Source organism: Podarcis muralis, chromosome 13 (genome assembly GCF_964188315.1).
Source record: "Podarcis muralis chromosome 13, rPodMur119.hap1.1, whole genome shotgun sequence".
In the NCBI taxonomy this organism is placed as follows: Eukaryota; Metazoa; Chordata; class Lepidosauria; order Squamata; family Lacertidae; genus Podarcis; species Podarcis muralis.
The window spans coordinates 53,638,249-53,659,875 of record NC_135667.1 but is presented as its reverse complement, the minus strand read 5'-3'; the positions used below and the strand labels follow the sequence as shown (position 1 = coordinate 53,659,875).

The 21,627-nt window shown below is 44.9% G+C and overlaps 1 protein-coding gene and 1 long non-coding RNA gene across 16 annotated transcripts in view; one reads left to right on the top strand and one right to left on the bottom strand.

Annotated features, from left to right (window-relative positions):
* The first annotated feature begins 464 nt into the window (after nt 1–464).
* On the top strand, nt 465–10,396 carry LOC114581451 (uncharacterized). Of its 2 annotated transcripts, none has more exons than XR_013390487.1 (3): nt 465–593; nt 1,720–1,836; nt 10,128–10,396. It is a non-coding gene; the product is annotated as an uncharacterized LOC114581451 (long non-coding RNA). The 2 variants fall into 2 exon arrangements; XR_013390488.1 differs by lacking the exon at nt 10,128–10,396 and adding an exon at nt 2,827–4,081.
* Nucleotides 6,941–21,627, bottom strand: part of FHOD3 (formin homology 2 domain containing 3) — a 348,541-nt gene continuing 333,854 nt past the window's right edge. For all 14 annotated transcript variants that reach the window (XM_077917617.1, XM_077917611.1, XM_077917612.1 and 11 more), the window contains 3 exons: nt 19,879–20,056; nt 17,075–17,236; nt 6,941–8,964 (listed from right to left, as the gene is read on the bottom strand). In XM_077917617.1, the coding sequence (XP_077773743.1) occupies nt 8,882–8,964; nt 17,075–17,236; nt 19,879–20,056 (423 nt within the window). In that variant the 3' untranslated portion in view covers nt 6,941–8,881. The remainder of the gene's footprint in view (nt 8,965–17,074; nt 17,237–19,878; nt 20,057–21,627) is intronic.

Genomic DNA, 21,627 nt, shown 5'->3' with positions numbered 1-21,627 from the left:
TTTACACATGAAAGCAACGCATGACTAAGTGAAAAGGGTCTGTTAATGTAATCTCCCACTACTACTGTTAACATTTGTCTACGGCTTAGGTTTGGAAGGGACATGTTTCCAGGGACGCGGACTTATAAAAAATATTGGGGGGGGGGCCGGGAAAGCTCATGAATAATAAATAAGCTCATGAATATGCAAATAAAGTGGCGCCGCCTCCTCGTGAGCGAATAGGGGAGAGCGTGCTGCGCCTATTAATCAGCTCCAAAGGAAATTGGGTGGAGCTTTTGCTCGGGAGGGAGGGCAGGAGGCATGCAGCCCGCCCCTCCCTGTGCATTTTGGGCTGGGGGAGGGGCGGCGATGGCGCTCTGCTGGAGGGGCGCCGGAGATTATTGGGGGGGCGGAGCCCCCCCAAACGAATTTTTGAGGGGGCTCGGGCCCCCTCAAGCCCCATGGAGTCGGCGCCTATGCATGTTTCAGTCTGTTATACTGGTTCTGCGAGGTCATGGAGAATTGCGAAGGGGATTCGGAAAGAAATCAAAGCGCTCTTGCCAAGGGTGAAAGAAGATTCTGAGAGGCAAAGGGATCAGCTTGGGAACGTGGAGGTGAGCATCATGTGCAAATGCTGTTGATGAGGTGAGTTGTGCTAACAGATTCTTGGTTTCTGTTCTTGCCTAAATTCCGGAAGCGAAGATCACATAACACCATCCTGTGATCTTCAGATGAAGGGTGGTATACACATTTAATAAACAACAACAAAACACCCCAAAATGGTTTCCCCTTACAGCAGGCATGGGAAAACTTTGGCCTTTCAGATGCTGTTGGACTACAACTCCCATCATCCCTCGCCATTGGTCATGCTAGCTGGGGCAACGCTACCTGGAAGGCCAGAGGTTTCCCACCCCCATTTTAGGTGTAGATCCATCACTAGGCCGTAATAATCCTTCCTTCAGAAGGACAGTGAATTTCAAAAGTTAAAGTGCATTAGGGGAAATGCTAAAATGGGAAAGAGAAACTGTGATTTCAACTGCTTTTGCAAGATACGTAGTTACCAGAGGAGGCGGCCACCGCTCTAGTGCACAGCTGTTTAATGCATTAATCTGCAGACATAGTTATTCTCTGGCTGGAGTCCACAGGCTTCCCTAAGACCAAAAAATGAGCTCTGACTGGGTTTTTCGAGTTAGTAAAATCTATGTATGTGTTGTCAGTGCACATCTGGAATTTAGAACTGCTAATGGATCTGCTGTGAAAGAAGAGAAGGGAGAAGTGTCTAGCCAACCAACTCATATGTTAAAAAGCATTACTACATTGCTGGCAGACAGCCCTTTGCTCTCTTAACTTTGCACCAGTAAAATTGGAATGCTAAAACAGTCAGATAGGGGCTCAGTGCATATGCCTTGAGGCCTACTGGAATGCAAATTTCCCACTCCCACCCACAAAGGAGTATTTAAATAGCAAGCTACTGTGTGTGGTTTTTTGTGTGTGTGTGGGGGGAACAAATCATCTGCCAACATATTGTGTATTTTATTATCATATCAAACACAGTGATAACACATTAGATCCCTGGGCTAAATCTGGTAGCCTAACCACTCAGTTGGTAACCCAGAAGCAATGGGGTATGAAGGGAGTGGTGGTTGTGGTTATCGTATTTGCCACCAGTCTAGTTTGGGAAATAGTATTGGGTGCCTGGTTTGAACTCTGTCCCCCCTCCTCAAAATATCTCTCTAACAGAACAAGGTACTAACTGAGACACAAAATTCTTGAATAAACATTGTTCTGGAGTAGCCAAAAACCCGCTGCTGGAAGATGATAATCTCATCCATGAAGGAAAGGAAGACATGACAAAAGGTATGTAGATTGCACTCCAGAAATCACAGGAGTCACAGGAGCAAAACCCTAAATGATTCCTGTTACATACATTGTACAAGGTGAGCCTCAGCAGAAGACAGGGGATGCACAAACATTTAAATGTCATGTTAGAGATAGTGAAACAGCTGTAAGGGATTGGGGGGAAATGAAGGACAAAAGTACAGTGGCATGATTTGCTGTTTCTCAGCTTCGTACATTAATTAAAGCCATTGAAATTAATTAAACTGGTCAGATCTAATGCTGGAATACATTAAAGGCAAGCCAATGGATGAATGCAATTATAGAAAATAAATTTAAGGGGGTAAAGACAACGGAAAAAATCAGAGGCAACTCTCAAGGTCAAAAAGGGGATAAAACAAAAGAAACCGGGGTGGTGGTGTTTCTGCTAAAATAAAGTAAGAACCTGGAATTTAAAAAAAGTTTGATTTGGAAATCTGGAAAGCAGAAACAGAGGACACACAAAAATAACAAGTCAAAGTTGCAACAGGTGAGTTTGCAAATGAAGTATGGGATGGTTGCTTCAAAGCCCCTCAGGGCAATACATTAGATGGAGGCAGGGACAACTACTATTCCAGGTACACTGTTACATATATCAAGAAGCAGAAGCAGAACTAGAGTTTATGGCAGAGACCAGCAACTAGTTCCAATGGAAGTTGTCAATATTCTGCACAGAAAATTGGGGTAGCGAATGCACAGGAAAGGAAGTGGAAGCACATTTAAAGGAAGAGGGTATTAAGCACCAAGCAACCGTGTCATTTACACGTGAACAAAACGTAGTAGCAGAAAGGGTAAACTGTACCCTAGTTGAGATGACAGGATTCATGTTATTCCATGCATACTAGGGCAAAGCAATTATGGCAGCCACTTATTTAGGAGGAAGCAAAACGTGGCCAGGACATATTTTGCTCACCTCATCCCACTGATAAATTTATTCTCCATCACTACCTGTGAGCCTTCCTTTCTTTTCAGTGGTCTGTTTACATCAAGCGCAATGTCTCCATCTTCTTCATGCCAGCAGCAGCTTCTTCCATTCCATTCCCTTTTCTGTAGTCAAAATATGTTAGATGTTTCCCAACCTTTCTGTGACCGTTCTGTGATGACCTCCTTCTTACCAGGGGACCAAGAGTTCCTTTTTAACATTTTGCGTCATGAAAAGGGGAGCGGAAAAGTGAAACCATGCCTGTTCAGTGATGGTCTGGATGAAAACTAAAATTAATACAAATCCCCCCCTTTCCCACAAAAAGAAAAAGCAGTGCATTAGAAAGCTTTATTGCATGATGTGTTTACATAATGCGGTAGAAGTGAACTTTAAAATTATATCAGAGATTTCTGGGCACAGGTCAATGGTCAATATTCTAAGCCTGCATGGCACAAACTTTTTAAATCTAAAACAGAAGAGTAATTTGGGAGCAGAGATAGGTGTTGAGTATTTTTAAAAGGAAACTCTTGTTATACTCAATGTAGTGCCAAAACTGGATGAAGATTGCGACAAATTATCAGTGTGCTGGGATGCAGGAATTTTTTTTGGGGGGGGGGGAGGGAGTTAATTCAAGTTCTTCATTAAGTAAAACTGTGAGGATGCAATATTAAATTCAACATTTTACAGGTCTTTGCCTACAGCCAGGAAAACAACAAAATGAACAATGGTGTGCGTGTGTGTTCCCTGCAGGATATATATTTGACCATGCATGGCTTGTTCTTAAATTACAATTCATAGAATAACACTGCTGGAAAAAAAGCTTATTTTACACTATGCTACACACAAAACAAAGTCTAGTCACATTTACACATTTTTACAATAATTCTTTGTCTAGAAACGTGTCCTTTTCTACTTTAGAACTATATCTTTTTTAAATTCCCAGTTCACAGAAAAGACACAAGAAGTCCAAAGACAGTCCTTTGAAAAGGGAAATGTAACCCAACATCACAAATGGGCTTCTTCATTCACAAAAAAATCTTGTATTTCACAGCTGTTAAAACTTAGTGATGGATAGTTGTAAGCCATCCATACCTATGCTTTAGGTAGCAAAGTCAAAGTAAAGTATTTCAAAATTAAAGGATTTCTCCCCTTGCATGTGTGTAAATTATACAGTCTTTAGAATGCTCCTTTGAATTAGTCATGTATCTAAGTGAATTGTTAAGTAACTACATGTGAACCCCACCCCCACTTCACATTAATTGATGAATGTGGAAATTATTTTTACTACAACTTCTAATAAAGAAATGCTTCATTTTGACCAGGAAAACACAAAGCTCTCTGTGCTTTACAGAATAAGGAGGCTATTTGTGAAAGTGCAATCTTTTGCTTTACACTCTGGAGGAGGAATCCAAAACTATTTGAAAGGTGTAGAAGACTGGATAGGGAATTCACCGCAAGACTCTCCTGCACAAATGAATGTGCTCCTGAAATGCCTGGGAAAGAGCACTCAAATGGAACTTGCACAGGAGAACTTCCGAGTGGATCGTGTCCAAAATCCAAGTCTCATTAACGTTACATGACTTTCCCTGAATATTACTAGCAACAATATATATAGAAAACTAAGAAACCTGACCCACCTAGGCTGCCAGCCTAAACACACTTACCGGGGAGTAAGTCCATTGAATTCAAAGGGGCTTACATCTGAGAAGACATATATAGGCTTGCACTGTGCATGTTACTTGCCATGTTCTTGCGTCCAGCAACAGGACTGCATCAGTTTACAAATCCAAAATGGTATTTGCATTCCTGGCTAATAATTGCCTGAGTATGGCTTTCTAGAAAACTTTTGAGTGTTGATGGACGAATGAAAAGTGCACATGGGGATGGGGAGAGCTGCAAATATTCAACCTAAAGCAATTCCTTTCAAGGCCATCGACTGAAATTTTTTTTAATAAATGGAGGTCAGATTTAGAAGTTCAGCTGAAGTTAGTAAGAGCTAGCAACGTTTTTGAAGAATGAACTCTGCAGAATGCTGTATGAGTTAAAGGCAGTGGATAGCATTGATCACGTTGCCAGGCTTTGCACTGTGACCTGAAGCATCCCACATGCCACACCCTCAACATTTTTGCTTTTCACCAACTACAACCAACATTCAGAATAGGAGGGGAGACTGAACCATGTGACTTCAAAATAGACATTGCTTCTAAAGAAAACTGCATGGTTACTTTTGGTGCATTTTTTCGAATGTTACACTATTCATGCTGAGGAATTCTTTGCATTGCCATTTTTAGCTGAGAGCTCTTTTTGAACTCAAGAAAACAATTATTAAGGCTTGTGGGAAAATGACAGGTAGGGCTCAGCGGACAAGTATATTCCCTTGTTACATAACATCTGAAATCTGTTATGTAGCTGTTTGAACCAACAAAGCAGCGGTGAGTGAAAAATGTAGGTTCTGCTGTGATATTACGTTTTGAAGCATGTTGCATGGAATCCCTTTGGGCGTTTCTGCTGCATGTCTCAGAAGCTACTGCGCTTGAAATGTACTGTTGCCACTGACGATTATCCTTCAGTTTGAAGATAGGATTGACTTGGATATTGTTCACTTTCAAAGCCTTGAAACAATTAGATTTTTTGGCAGCACCTGATAAATGCTAGTATCTGTCTATGTCCTTATCAAAGGAACAGCATAACATCCTGCAGATGTGTGAACAGTCCCTTGGCAGCAAGAGAGAACTGGAGTACATTACTGAAAACCTTCAAGGCAAACAAAACGAAGGTATAGGTTCCCTTGGTGGTGTCTCTTTCTTGCATGCAAACTAGAATCATGAGCACATTTCATTCGGAACACAGGAGGAGATCTGTCAATCCCAGATGAGTACCTATGGCCAAACTTTTAATAAATGGGTGATCGTAGTGAGGATTCAATGAAACTCGTTTCACGAGCTCCTGGATTGGTATATGTTAGTGTTTCCATACAAAAAGAAGGCCGGCCCACCACTATTTTGCATTGCAAACTGTTTTGGAAACAGTAGTTTCAAAACAGATGGTTGTTTGGGATAGATACTGGATTTTCAAAGAGAATGACACGACTCTGGTTGGGCCAGTGAAATCCCTGTTCGTGAGCTCAAGTGGCCGTTTGGATCCCAACTCATACCAGCAACCCAGAAAACATTTCCTGTGGGACAACTCCACTGGCATTATAAAAATATTCTGGCCAAATATCTGAGAGGGTTTTATTTGCCAATGGTAAATAAAAAGAGCAACATGGCAATCCTTGAAGGACCAGTTGTACATTTGTTTGCTGTCATGTATAAAATCTGCTTTTTGGGAGTACTGGGCTACTGTCTAACTAGTAGGCAGTTAAGGACACCATATTTTACAGGAACAGGGAAGCAGGACCTCTCACCCCTGCTCTCTAGAAGAAAATATATATATATATGTATCTTTGTATAATCCTAATATGTTCTGGCTCAATAAGTACCAGAAGTGCTTATGACAAGAGTGCCTCTTAAGAAATGAAATTTCATAAGCTACAGTGGGAATTTGACTGAAAAGTAGGTATAAATCTCAGTAAGCATAAAAGGTAAAGGTACCCCTGCCCGTACGGGCCAGTCTTGACAGACTCTAGGGTTGTGCGCCCATCTCACTCAAGAGGCCGGGTGCCAGCGCTGTCCGCAGACACTTCCGGGTCACGTGGCCAGCGTGACAAAGCTGCATCTGGCGAGCCAGAGCCGCACATAGAACGCCGTTTACCTTCCCGCTAGTAAGCGGTCCCTATTTATCTACTTGCACCCGGGGGTGCTTTCGAACTGCTAGGTTGGCAGGCACTGGGACCGAGCAGCGGGAGCGCACCCTGCCGCGGGGATTCGAACCGCCGACCTTTTGATCGGCAAGCCCTAGGCGCTGAGGCTTTTACCCACAGCGCCACCCGCGTCCCTTCTCAGTAATCATAAAAATGGCCAAATGGATGTTGTTATGCAGACAGGTAAATGCAACCATTTAGGATAGTTCCCCACCACCACCAAAAATCCTGGTTAATGTAAAATGACTGTGTGTGCTCTTCTAGAGCATAAGATCTGTAGCAATTGTAAACATAATTATTGTTTTCGTGCCTGCGCATTTCAACCAGTTTACCAGCTGTGTTTCAGGTCATTTCTCAAACCATTTTGGAAATCTGCAATAACTTACTACTTTATTATGGAAGAAGATCCTTTGATATAGGTGGTGGGGGGTATGCTTTTGACAGCAAGGATTTAGGAACTCCTCTGGCAGAGACTAACCTCATTCTCCTGAAATAAATGAAATATTGATGAAATACTTTCAATTTCCTTCAGTTTACTGGCCAATGCCTTTCCCTCTTTAGTCAAAAATGCACACTGACTGGGTTTATTAAAAAAACAACAACCCTTCCACATCATTGCAGAATCGCTAAATAAACAGTATGTCAAAATTGAGGGAGTACACATTATCCAGGAGCCCTACGGTAGCTGTTACAAGAGACAAACATCCCCTTAGAGGGGCAAGGTCAAAGTTAATAGCAACAGTAACTCATGGGACGAAATCCAGCAGTTGAGTGAGAGAAGTAACGTACAGATGGAATTTCTCACACTCTTATAGTTGTATGGCCAGTATATTTGGCTTTCTGCGTAAAGGCTGTGACTGGAATCCGCCAGAATGATGTACAACCTTCTCTCAAGTTTGTTTTTCAAGTGTTGAGCCATTGGCTGGCATGGTAACAGTGATGCAATCGTTATGCCTTCTTTAGTACCACTAGCTTAGAGGTATGTTTAAGTGTAAAAAGTTCCCTTTTATACCAGTCTTCAAGAACAGGGGAAACACTGGATGTGTTTGATTTTTGGATATTTCCACGATAGGGTGTTTCTAAAGAGCTGCTCCATGAAAGCCATGGAAATCAGCAGAAGAAACCTCTCTCAAGTACATTCTTTAAACTACATTCTGTACACTTCGGAAAGGAAGTCTCTGGATGTTCAAATATCCCCATTATTTGGGGGATGGGGGTCAGTTTCCATGTGCAAGGCTGGAAACTGTCTCTATTCCCTGTTGTCTTGCGTTCTCCGCTGTTGTTTACATGGTTTGTGGTGGTGTTGAAAATGTAACTGGAAAGGAGTGTAGCAGGACCCTTGTATCCAGTGGACTTGACAGAGTTATGCTTTGCTACATCAGATTAAGAAAATAGCCTCATCAGCCCACGCATGTGCACAAAACTCCTACTTGACCTTGACAGCAAATCCTCTTTTGTCTCCGGCTAGTTGCTGGCATACTGCTATAATTTATATATACATCTCTACAGCTGAGTGACAAGAGGTACTCTGTGCTATCCCTGTGCACCTGTGCTATTATGTTGAATGTGCATGTACATGTTTGTGAGAGGTCCCGGTATAAAAATGTCCTAGTGGAATGAGTTCCTGTAAAAAGGATTTCCCTTCATGCAGGACAGAATGCTTGAAAGTTGAAGGCACCTGGACTCGGTAGGCGTGTGTGTGCGCGCGTGTGCATGTGCACGTTGTGTGTGCACACACACATGCACACACATACTCGGTATATACACAAGTAGACATACATTTTTACATTCTTTGGTGGAGAGATAAAAATCCATGGCATGCTTCTATTTCACAACATTGTCTTCAGAGAGGTCATCGCAACTGTGACAGAAGTTTGTTTGCCTATTTAAAGAACTGCCCTCGAACTGACAAAATATAGTACTTTACAATTATTACAAAAGGTCACGAGGAAAATGAACATAAACACCTTTCACAAAATACAAAATACGGAAAACCTTCTTAGAGACCACATCAATGCAGCATGAACAAGACAGAACAGCATTAGGCAATTTCCACATCACCTCTTCCCCCACAGCCCTGACTTAATTTTACTGGTCTGTTACACACTTCTTTTTATTATAGCCCTTTGTGTTGCCTTTTTTAAAAACCTGCTTCAATATTATGAAAATGAATCTAAAAGATGACGGGGAAAGCAGCAAATGGAACCGACTGGAGAATGCTAAACTGAAAGACTGTTGGCAGCCTGTGTGCCTGTGCCTGCATATGAGAACGACTCTTCTTGGAGTTGACACGGATGCTGTTATCACACCTGCATCTCTGAAGTGCCCATCAGACCCAGTGCTTTGGCTTCTTCTGGTGTCAGTCCGCTCTTAAGTGTCCTCCTTACTGAGCAGTCACAAAACAGAGAGAGAGAAAGAAAGGATGAAGGTGCTACTAGACTAAACGCAAAAATATAACCAGCCAAACAAGCAGCTACAAGTACAGAACCAAAGCTTTCCCTCCCTGAAGAGTGATTTGTGCATTCTAACAGAGAAATATCCCAATGTACAAAATCAAGACCAAGAGCTGCCCACAACACTGTCTGCTCCAGTTCTGATCCGCTGTCTGGACTGGTTTCAATTAGCACAGCCCAAGGATATGGACAAGGCGCTTGGACAGGTGAGGGTGACCACCTGTGATCTTGTCCATTGCCCAAGGTAGCTTGTACGGGACCACCTCTCCTGTTCTGCCCCAAGGAGGAACCTAAGGTCCATGAATAATAGTAGCTTAAAGGTCCCAGGCCCTAAGGAAGCCAGGCTATCCTCCACCAGGGCCAGGGCTTTTTCAGTGACGGCTCCGACCTGGTGGAATGCTCTGTCCCACTAGACTAGGGCCCTGCAGGACTTGATCTCCTTCCGCAGGGCCTGTAAGACAGAGCTATTCCGCCTGGCCTTCAATTTGAATTAGCCTGAACCTCTATTCCCTTTTCCCTTTCCTCTTCTATGAAGAAACCCTTTCTGGGACCCCACATTTAAAATCTTCCCTGGTCTCCTTGCTGGCCCTAGTAGGACCAACTTGGCCAGTTAGCCCTGGTGATCATTCGAGATCTACTGACTGGGGTTTCCTCCCCCCCAAATGACCCCTGAAATTTTGAATTTTATTGATATTGATGCTGCATTTTATGTTGTATTCTATGCTGTTTTATAGTCACATTTTAATCAATGTTTTATATTTGCTGTTAGCTGCCCTGAGCCCGATTTTTAAACCAGGAAGGGTGGGGTATAAATTATTATTATTATTATTATTATTATTATTATTATTATTATTATTATTATTTATTGTAAAATCTGGCAGAGAGCAGGTGGCCTGGGAAGTGATGGCCTCATTGCAAGACAGCTTTGTCCCAGATTGCCTGAAAAAGATGGCAAGGAGACTAGACTAGGAAGGTCTCCCTGGACCTGGAAGATCTGGTCACTAACATCCCTTTCACTGGCAAGATTCTTCAGTGGGTCGTTACCATCTATTGCCATGTTCTCTTGGATGACCCTGCCTTTCTTGTTTCATTTCAGTCTGGAATGCATCCTGCCTTTGGTGCTGAGACCACCTTGGTCAACCTGTATGAAGGCTGCGTCGGGACAGAGAGAGGAAAATACGTCCCTGTTGATACACCTCGACCTCTGCAGCTTCCAGTACTATTCAGCATGGTATTCTTTGGGAGTTACTGTCGGAGTTTGGAGCAGCAGGCACTGCTTTGAAGGGTTTGTGTTCCTATTTGGGTGGCCGGTTCCAAAAAATGAAGGTATTGTTTGACCCCCATGGAACCTCTGGTGCGAGGTTCTTCAGGTATCACACTGCCATGGTAACATCTACATCAGGCATAGGGAAACTCGGCCCTCCAGCTGTTTTGGGACTACAACTCCCATGATTCCTAGCTAACAGGACCAGTGGTCAGGGATGATGGGAACTGTAGTCCCAAAACAGCTGGAGGGCTGGGTCTGCCTATGCCTGATCTACATGAAACCTCTGAGTGGGGTCAGCCATAGCTTTGGAGTGTGTTGTCATCAGTATGCTGGTGACACACACCTGACTTCTCCTTTACATTGAAGGCAGCTGTAGGAAAGAGATGTGCTGAGCTGGTGCCTGGGCTTCATAATGGACTAGCAAAAGTTGGCAGCCCAAATGGATGAGAAAGTTGCAAGCGCAGCCTTCTCAAAACTTAATCAAATTCAATTAATGAAAAGCCTTTCCATTTAACAGGTGTTCACTCAAGCTTCCAAATGCTGGGAAATGATTGTTTTTAACAGACACATTTAGGCAATATCAATATAGCCCAGAGTGATATCCTACCCTGTGGATGTCAGTTGCAGATAAGCTACTGAAATTTTATTTATTTATTTATTCATTTTAATTTACGTTACATGTTAATTGTCATACACGTTCAACATTGTACATAACATATATTATTTCCACAAATTCCCCACACCTAACCCTATAACCACCTCCCCTTTTACCCAAATACCCATGTGACTTCACCCACATGCGTGATATCCAACTTGTTACTTAAAAAACCCAACTCTAATATTGTCTTCATTTTTGTTCATTAGAATGATCATCTATTAAAAACATAGCTTCTTAACTTAATGGGTTCAATCTATACTTACTGCATCCAGAGATTTCTAATAGAATGATTTTGTACAATATATTCTTCAACACATTTCCATTCCTTAATTTTTGTTTTGATTGCATTCTGATTGACGCTGTCATTTTGGCTAGTTCAATATATTGGCAAAATTTAGTTTGCCACTCTAACACTGAGGGAATCTCCCTACTCTTCCAATATTCTGGCAGCCGCTGTAAGCTACTGAAAATATTTTTAATACTACCAAAGTAGCACAATACTTTTATCAAGCAATTTAGGGATGAAGGAACAAGGACAAAATGAAGCTGACAGAACCAACATCCGACTAAAGTAGAATTCAGGTCTAACACTGTGGATAAAAAAAAACTTTGACTATTGTCCTCAAAATTCAGTCAAGCTGGTCATCATCCACACTGCTTTCAGCAATCCAGCATGTGTTTATCCATGCAGGACTACTTATTATTATTGTGCTTTACATCAATATTTGGTATTTTAAAGGTATTCTGGAGACATTTAAATTTTGTCATACCAAATCATAGATTTTTTATATATGTTGTGAATGCTATAAAAAAATCCCATCATGCAGTGCAATTTTTCAAGCATAACTATTAAATGGATGCTTTTGCTAAGATTGTATGGGACGCGGGTGGCGCTGTGGGTAAAACCTCAGTGCCTAGGACTTGGTGATCGTATGGTCGGCGGTTCGAATCCCCGCGGCGGGGTGAGTTCCCGTCGTTCGGTCCCAGCTCCTGCCCACCTAGCAGTTCGAAAGCACCCTTAAGTGCAAGTAGATAAATAGGTACCGCTTTATAGCGGGAAGGTAAATGGCGTTTCCGTGTGCTGCGCTGGTGCTGGCTAGCCAGAGCAGCTTCGGCACACTGGCCACGTGACCCGGAAGTGTCTTCGGACAGCGCTGGCTCCCGGCCTCTTAAGTGAGATGAGCGCACAACCCTAGAGTCGGACACGACTGGCCCATACGGGCAGGGGAACCTTTACCTTAGCTAAGATTCCTGCATTGCAGGGGGTTGGACTAAATGACCCTCAAGATCCCTTCCAACTCAAAGATTCTATGATTCTGTTTCCACATTCTTAAGTACTTCAATCTCAGACTGCTTCGTGTGTTTAAGAATGTGGGAATTCATGAAAGATATTTACAAATGAAATACACATGCACTACTTTATTATATGTGGTAAGAATGTAAGAAAGTAAAGAACTTCAGGGAAATGATATATAATGAGATGAAAAAGATGTTGAAATATACATTCCTAAAAAAACCAGAAGCATTTTTACTTGGTATTATAGGCCAAGACATTAATAGGCAAGATGTTAAATTGTTCTTATATGCAACAACAGCGGCAAGAGAATTGTTAGCCCAGAAACGGAAGCAAGAAGAAATTCCAATGAAAGAAGAATGGCAGACAAAATTAATGAACTATGCAGAATTGGACAAAATGACAGGAAGGATTCGAAAACTGCGGGACCAGAGATTTACAGAAGATCAGAAGAAGTATATGAATTATTTGAAGAGCAACTGTAATCAACAAATTACGCTAGTAGGACTACAAGAAGTTTTGTAAGGAGAAATATACGAAGTGTTACAAAGTAGAAAAAGATAGAGATATTGGTTATGAGTTTGAAATGTAACAGGGAAAATAAGAAATGCATACTAAGAGATTAGACTGAAAATTTTTCAGACAGGACTGATGGAATTCAAAAAAAATGAAAAAGGTTGGGAAACACTGGTCTAAAATACTTGAGGAATGGATCCATTTTGAAGCTGACTTTGGTTCAATTCGATGTCATGTTGAGATTTTGAACATCAGGCTGGTGAGAGAGCTGGGATTTATTAGGTTAGTGGAAAGGGGCTTCTGCCTAAACATCAACAGAGTCTTTATTCCCTGTTGATGTTTTCCACTGAACACAAACGAGAACCAGCACCATGGAATAATATATATAGCACAGTGTTTCCCAACCTTTTTTGGGCAAAGGCACACTTGTTTCATGAAAAAAATCTCGAGACACACCACCATTACAGCCCCGTGACGTCAGCGCGCAGCGTCACGCCGGGAGGGACGCACGAAAGTGTAAGTTTCAATTTTTTCCCCTCCCCCTTGCCTTCCTTCTGTGCCAACCGCCAAAAAGCCAAGAAAAAAGCCAAGACTTTAGGGCAGCAGGTCGACACGGAAGAAGCTCCTACCTAAGGACAGGTGCGACGGCCGTGTCCTCTTCTGCCACACTTGGCAGCCCTGCCTCACGGTCGTGACTCCCATCGCCGCCCCCTCATGCGAGTGGACCTGCCCGGAGTGGTGGGCCGGGGGAGGCTCGCTCTCTGTGGGGATGTGGCCCGCACGCGCGGCCCCGCTTCCTCCTGCCCAGGGCTGAGCTCCTTACCCGCGATCTCGGTCTCGCGCACGCGGATCCCACTTATTCTGAAGCTCGCACCACTAGCCGGGGCTCTCACACCGTGCCAGGGCGAGGCGGCGCGGCCCACTGACGTCATCGCGGCTCGCCGCCGCCCTCGACTTCCCTGTTCCCTCCCCTCCCTTGGGTCGCCGTGGTTACCGAGGACTGCAAGCTGCTCGGGCGAGCGTGGGGCATTAAGTGGGAGAAGGAAAATTAAAATTAAAACTCGCCTGAAGGCCGCCTCTCCGGATACAGTGGTGCCTCGCAAGACGAAATTAATTCGTTCCGCAAGTCTCTTCGTCTTGCGAGTTTTTTGTCTTGCGATGCACGGTTTCCCATAGGAATGCATTGAAAATCAATTAATGCGTTCCTAGGGAAACCGCCTTCAGACCAGGTCCGGGGACAGTCTGTCCCCCGACCTCTTCTGAAGGCTGGGGGGGGGGGGACAAGGGCTTTTCTTCCCACCCCCAGCATTTTAAAAAACCCCGGGACAGCGGAGTACTTCTCCGCTGTCCGGGGCAATCTTAAAATGCTGGCGGGCGGCATTTTAAAATCGCCCGGGACAGCGGAGGACTTCTCCGCTGTCCGGGGCGATTTAAAAGCCCCTGGGAAGGCAGGCAGGGGGGACAAAGATTTTCACCCCCCGCCCGCCTTCAGAAGAGGTCCTGAACCTCTTCTGAAGGTGGGCGGGGGCGAAAGTCTTTGCTCCCCCCTGCCTGCCTTCCCGGGAGAGCGGAGAAAGGCAGCGCGTTTCTCCGCTGTCCCGGACGGCTTTTGAAGGCAGGCTTTTGAAAGCCGTCCGGGACAGCGGAGAAACGCAGCGCGCCATTCCCGTTGTCCCCCGACTTGGCTAGAAGGCTGGCGGGGGGAAGAAGCCTGCTCCTCCCCGTCGCCAGCCCCGCAAACTCGGGGGACAGCGGGAGAGGCGCAGCGCGCCATCCCGCTGTCCCCCGACTTGGCTGGAAGGCTGGCGGGGGGAGAAGCCTGCCCCTCCCCGTCGCCAGCCCCGCAAACTCGGGGGACAGCGGGAGAGGCGCAGCGCGCCCTTGCCGCTGTCCCCCGACTTGGCTGGAAGGCTGGCGGGGGGAAGAAGCCTGCCCCTCCCTGTCGCCAGCCCCGCAAACTCGGGGGACAGCGGGAGAGGCGCAGCGCGCCATCCCGCTGTCCCCCGACTTGGCTGGAAGGCTGGCGGGGGGAGAAGCCTGCTCCTCCCCATCGCCAGCCCTGCAAACTCGGGGGACAGCGGGAGAGGCGCAGCGCGCCATCCCGCTGTCCCCCGACTTGGCTGGAAGGCTGGCGGGGGGAGAAGCCTGCTCCTCCCCATCGCCAGCCCCGCAAACTCGGGGGACAGCGGGAGAGGCGCAGCGCGCCATCCCGCTCCCCCCCGACTTGGCTGGAAGGCTGGCGGGGGGAGAAGCCTGCTCCTCCCCATCGCCAGCCCTGCAAACTCGGGGGACAGCGGGAGAGCCGCAGCGCGCCATCCCACTGTCTCCCGACATGGTTTGGAGGCTGGCGGAGGGCTTCCTCCTCCCCCAGCCCCGCAAGCTCCCAGAGCGATGCCAAAGCTGCGCGCAGCTTCGGCATGGCTCTGGGTCCCGTTCTGGGGGAGGGGGAAGCTCGGGCTTCCCCCGCCCCAGCCCCATGCCTGGCGGTGGGGGAATAATTTTTTCCCCCTTTATTCCCCCCCCCCCAATTTTTCCCGCGGCACACCAGGCAACGTCTGGCGGCACACTAGTGTGCCGCGGAACACCGGTTGGGAAACACTGATATAGCATATTCATTACCATCATTTTTTTGCTCCCCAGTTCCCCAGGAGCAAAGGAGGCCTGGCAAAGATCAGAAACACATGGGGCCTTGATATAGAGGAGGGGATAAGAATGGACAGCAGCTACAGAAGAAATGTCCAATGCAAGGCAAACTGCAAGGAATATGCACATGGGCAAATTATAAGTGAGTGATGCCAACATATGGAGAACCTCAAGTCCACATGGATGAGCGAAGGGCTGCTGAGAATTGCAGTGGAAAAGAAAGGAAAGCCAGTGTCAGCTCATTTGCACTGCTGGCATGTTTGCCCGCTCTATACAAATGTCTGCGTTACCTTTCCAAGGAAATGGCCACATGCAGAATCTCCTCCTTTAGCACTTTGGGGAAAGTGAATGTGCTCTTAAGCACATGCCAGCTAATGAGAACCAAGGGCAGCTTGGTGCAAAACACTCTTAATCTGCAACAGCATTAACCAGCTTGACTGCCAATTCATTGCACTTTGTTCACTCTCTGTTGCTGTCTCTCCTTTGGTCTAACGTCACAAAAATGCTAAAAGAATGAAGAGGGCATTAGAAAGCTGGTTTTTATCGATTGGAGTTCTAGCCCAACCCTATCTCAGTGGCTCAGGGAAGGCTACAATGCCTTAGAAACCCTCTAAAAATGTGTCTTTACATACATCAAATCAAAAAGCTGAAGGACTAACTGCATGCCTCTTACTCATTTATACAGCAATTAAGTGTGCACACAGTTTTACAGAGTGGCCCTGGATTTTAAGAGGTGCTGGCCAAATGGTCCACTGGCTTCTGCATTCAGCTGGTGGTGCTTCTTGAGAACTCCCAAGGAAGAACTAGGCAAGGAAAATGTGCAGGCTGTGGGCACAAATATAGCCACAGCAAGTTCCCATTTGAACTTCTGAAGTGCCGCCAAAATCAGGAATGACTGCATCTTTGGCAGGCAGCACTTTTTCAGTAATGTCTGAAACTTCTCCGAGGGCCAACAATACAGGACGATAAACACTTCACATGTGTTTTTTATTTTATTTTTATTTTCTTACGGTTATATTTCCACCTTTCTTCTAACTCGGAGCCTAAGCTCGTGCAAATTTGAGTGTGCTTCTGAGCAGATGCCCTATTGACTTGTGAGGACACTGAAGTATGGGGACACACAACTGTCTTATGCTACTTAACCCTGGATCAAAAATAAGAATTCTGTTCTGTGGAGTTGCCAGTCTCAGGGTTTGTCTACTGTATGCATGGAACTTTGCAGCAGGGTCTGGGCAATGAATTTTTTTATTCTTAGTCCGAATGCTAATGAAGACTTCTTCAGTTGTCATAGAGTTCTGTCTGAATAAAAGGTCTTGACCTTGCATACAGACATGCCTATGACAGTTTTAAAAGCAACATTCATTCAACTATCAAAGAAATGCAGTAGTCAAACCATGGGCGACAAAGTTGGAGGACCCTTAATGAAATCCACATGTCTCACTCCTTGACTCTTTGCAATTTTAGCCAATCCCTCCACCCCAGCAGCCTTCTAAAACCAGCAGCTCAAGGGAGCACACTACTTCTGTCCTCCTGTACTTTTGAGGACTGCATTCATGGCTTCCAAGAGAGCTTTTCTACAGTATATGCAACGCACCTGTGTACACGTCCATAAACAAAACAAAAAGGACAATCAATTCTCCTTACTGGTTCATCAGGTGTACTTACATGACTTCCTGTTTGCTCTTGACCGCTTCCTTTCCCTAGGCACTGCACGCTGACTTGGCACTTGTGTGGCAGACTTGACAATGCGATCCATGATCTCGTCTGCTGCATCATCTGTAGCGTTAGGTGAATCATCATTGCCAGTGTTCCACGAGCCAACGCGACCTGGAAAATGGAATTGGCAACACGCCATGATTTTATATTCCACGTTGTTCTGATGGTTTCGACAAGTAAGAACATGTCCTAATATTTTATAATATCAGCCACCAAGATTCAGGTTCTGTTTCAATAACCTCTGGTCTGTGAAATGCCTTGTCGAACTTTGCAGAGCACCAGAAAACTGCCTAGAACTAGGTCAAATGAGAGTAATAGTTCATCAGGTTGGTTATATGCCGCATAATAATTTGGTTCAGGGCTTACCCAGGAGCACCATCACCCAAAAGATTTTAAAATTGTAATTTATGTAATTAAACCAGTGTGTACAGTCTTAGAAGTTGAAGAGGCAACAATAGGTGGGAGATGATGGGAGTACAAATGTGAACTCACAAACCACAGGTAGGGTTTTTTCCAGGTATACCCATGCATGTATTATGAATCTCTGATACACACACAATATTTGTGTTCTCCATTAATCCTGCTACAATTGAATAGGATACAACTGGATAAAGATTTAAGCAGGAATGTAATGGTGAGCTTTCAGAAAGACACAGCCCACTGAGCACAAGCCACTGAATTTCTGGGATTGTTTTGTAACAAGCAATGGTCACAGAAAGCGACAACTTTCCCCACAATTATTTCTCTTTCTCTCTGTGGATAGTCTGCACCACACAGCAAGAGTGTGATTCGCACATCACACAAGCCATACTTTGGCTCAGAATGGCTGCATGAAGATACCAGCTCCTAGCAAGGAGCTCAGGCCCACTTCTCAGGTCAGCACAGGACAGCACCTAGGCAAGGCTTGCCTGAATGTGTCGCCCAAATCTGGGACCAAGATTATGTTCTCTCCTGTTTAACCATGACCTTTAACAATGATGCAAAGGTTATATAGATCTTAGTTAAGGAAAACAGACTTCAACCAAAATCTCAGGTTCAGCTCACACGCTAATCCAAATCTTGGTCTCCTCGAGAGCAAGCGGGTGTGTGCCGAGACATGGTTTGGCTTAGTGTGATGTGCTCCCTCATTTGAATTTCAAAACCATTATTTGGCAGTGAAAATGTGAAACAGAAATGGATGGATGTATCAGCAACAAAGACTGTTGACAGTCCTCTTCTAAATTGGCTTCGGGTTTTGAAAATAGCATCTGATGTTAAGAATTTCCTCATGGCTTCAAGATTCCTGTAATACTTCACTCAAATTACAAGCAGGATCATGATCTCATCTTTGTTGGTTGGCATCCCCACTTCAGTATAAAAGGCCTAGAATGCTTGAAGCAGCTACCCAATACGTTGAAACGCTCATGTGGATATTTGGTTATAATTAAAATAACTATTTGGGAGATCTTTTCATTTTTGTATGAATATCACAAATCATTCTCGAGTGGATTTAGCCATGGCACACCAAACCAAATTGGAAAGTGAGTCTGTCTACATGTGCAGCTGAATGGAGATTTGTGGCTTCTTTCCCTAGGTCTGGTTTGGGATCTCGGGCGTAACGGAGCTAAACCTAATGAGACAAGTTTCTTGATTGGATCTACCACTGCTTTTCAAATGTTTAATAGCAGCCAGAGGAGGAGATGTTTATCAGGATTGTAGCTCACTGGGGGTGGGGAGTTAATCCTTCCTCAGTGGAAATTACTCCTTGAAGTTGAAAGCAGATGGTTTATTTATGGCAGGCTACTTAATATCCCAGCCTTCATTCCAACAGATCCCAGGGCAGCCACACAATATAAATTCTTGGGTCATGAACCCAACTTTGAACAGAGGACAGGACCATGACAAAGAGCGGGAAGAGACAACTGGATTGAGAGAGCCAGTGACTCAAGCTTCAGAGCGGTTAGACCTTGGACCCCAGTATGGAGCCCCCAAACAGAGAAGTCCTCAAGACAGCACCCTCTGAAGAAACGACAATCTCCACAATGGGGACCTCCCACAAAGACCTTTGACTGGATGTGCACACTTGCTTTTCCAGGGGTGTCTCATCCCGTTTTGCTTCTCCTCATGGGAGAAAGTGGTGTTGGCGGCTGGGACGACTTCAATCAATATCTCGCTGGGACGACTTCAAGCAATATCTCGTGAGAGCCCTGTGAGATCTTGCCAGAACCACGAAGCCACTGCTGCTTCTCCTCCAGTGGGCGGGCAGGGTGCCTGCAGGGGCACCACCTCTTGAATTCCACCATCTGAGGCAGCTTCCTCAGCCTGCCTCATAGATGGGCTGGCCCTGCCCTCTTCCTATAAACCCCATGGACTCCAAGCAGCCTCATTGAGTGACACATACTATGTTTTGCACAACACAAGTCAAATAGCAAGGTATATTTTATTTGTAGCAGGGAAGGGAGTCTTCACCCAGGAATGATATGGTGTGTGTGTGTTTGTGTCTGTGTGATAGTACTTACCCAAGAAAGCCGTTATTCGAGGTTTGTTTTTTTAAAGAAACTGCAGGAAAGCTGACAATGGATCTTCTAGCCTTGAAGCTTCATTGACTCATATCTACTTTCCTCAAAGGGCGACAGCAATAGCTTTCTATAGATTTTCTCAATAAACTGTACACAGCATATCTTATGTATCTCAAATATGAGCCTTCAGCAGGAATAATAGTAGGAAACAGTAACATATGGCCCCAGTATCCCAAACAAAACCAAAGTATTCACCTCGATTTGCCCGACTTCGGGTGCGCACTCCTAGCACGGTGGTGTTCTCCCCGCTTGGCGAGGAAGTTTTCAAGACGGCCTTCATATTCTCATGTTCCACTGCATCTTCTGCATATTGTAGCCCCTGCGGTTGGTTCTGAGGTGGAGGAGAGCTGCTGCTGCTACAGAATTTCCCAGTCTGTGGAAAGAATTTCCCCACCAGTTTTAATTTATAAAACCACACAACATTAGCAAATATAAGAAATCAGGACTTCAAAGACATTCTCTTACTCAGGCTGCAGTTCTAGCAAATGGACAATAATCCTTCCGTTTCCACCACGGGGAGTGCATAATTCATACTCTTATTTTACAGACAGCAAAATGCAGAGTTTAGCAATTATTATTATTATTATTATTATTATTATTATTATTATTATTAAATCAACACCAATTAGTTAAGTCATGCGATGTACCCGAAATGGCAGACCTCTCATCCTGATGTGAGCTGTGTTTGTTAATTTGGAGTACTGTGTCTACATTCCTCACCCTACCCTGAAAAATTTCTGCAGACACCCATGCCATCTTCCCCTGTGTGAGTTTTGTTCAACATCTGAGTTTCTGCTCTGAGTGCCTTTACCAACTGAAGTTTGATGGGAGTCTCTTTTGACAGCGGTTGAGCCAACTTTATGGAGGCCCACCTGGCACTGGGTGTTTGCTCTGAAATCTCAAGGAAGACTTAGCCTTTTCAGAAGGCTTTTGCGAATGGTTTAGGCTGCTTCTGCAGGCTCAACCCTACAGATGTTTACTGTGGTAAGTAAGCTTCCAGTGCCTCCATTAATTCTCTATTGTCTTTATGAAGTACAAATCGTGGAATTTCCACACTTTCCCTCAATCCAGTTTCTCTCACTCCCTCTCCTTTTTGGAGTATCTCTGGTATGGATTCAAAGGTAAAAAGGTAATAGTCCATACTAATTAATTCATTCATTTCTCTTCTCTTGGTCCCAATAATCATATTACATCTGCTAATAAAGAGCAGAAACTCAAGTGAATGGTGCTTTCTCTCTTTCTTCCTGTCACAGCTCTGTATCAATTTTTTAAAAATTCTTTTGGAGTCTGATGGTGGGTGGAGTTGCTTTTTCTTCTTTCTGCTGGCTTCTACCTGCCCTGCTTTGTGTGCTTTCACCCATCTGGAGGCCACAGTGCCCTGGACTGGCAACAATGCATTTTATTCTAACCCAAGATGCTAGGCAACTTGGGTGGTTTTTGGCTCCCAAGTTCCCTAGCATCTTAGGTTACAAAAAATAAAAAATAAAAAATAAAAAAATCAATTAGATGAACTGGAGGAAATTAGAAGGAGACTCTTTTTAACTCTTTTAAATTGGTCCCTTATCTTTCCTGCCCCAACCTGGCCACAGTGATCCATGTGACGGTCACCTCCAGGCTTGACTACTGTAATTCGCTCTACAAGGTTGCCCTTGAAGCTGTCCCAGAAACTCCAGCGGGTGCAGAATGATGCAGCGAGGCTCCTCACGGGGTCTCTGCCATGGGAGCATATTCACCCAGTGCTTTTCAAGCTGCACTGGCTCCCGGTGGAGTACAGGGTCAGATTTAAGGTGCTGCTTTTGACCTTTAAAGCCCTTCATGGCCTAGGACCCTCGTACCTACGGGACCGCCTCTCCTGGTATGCCCCATGGAGAGCCTCAAGGTCCATAAATAACAACACCCTAGTGGTCCCAGGCCCTAAGGAAGTTAGATTGGCCTCAACCAGAG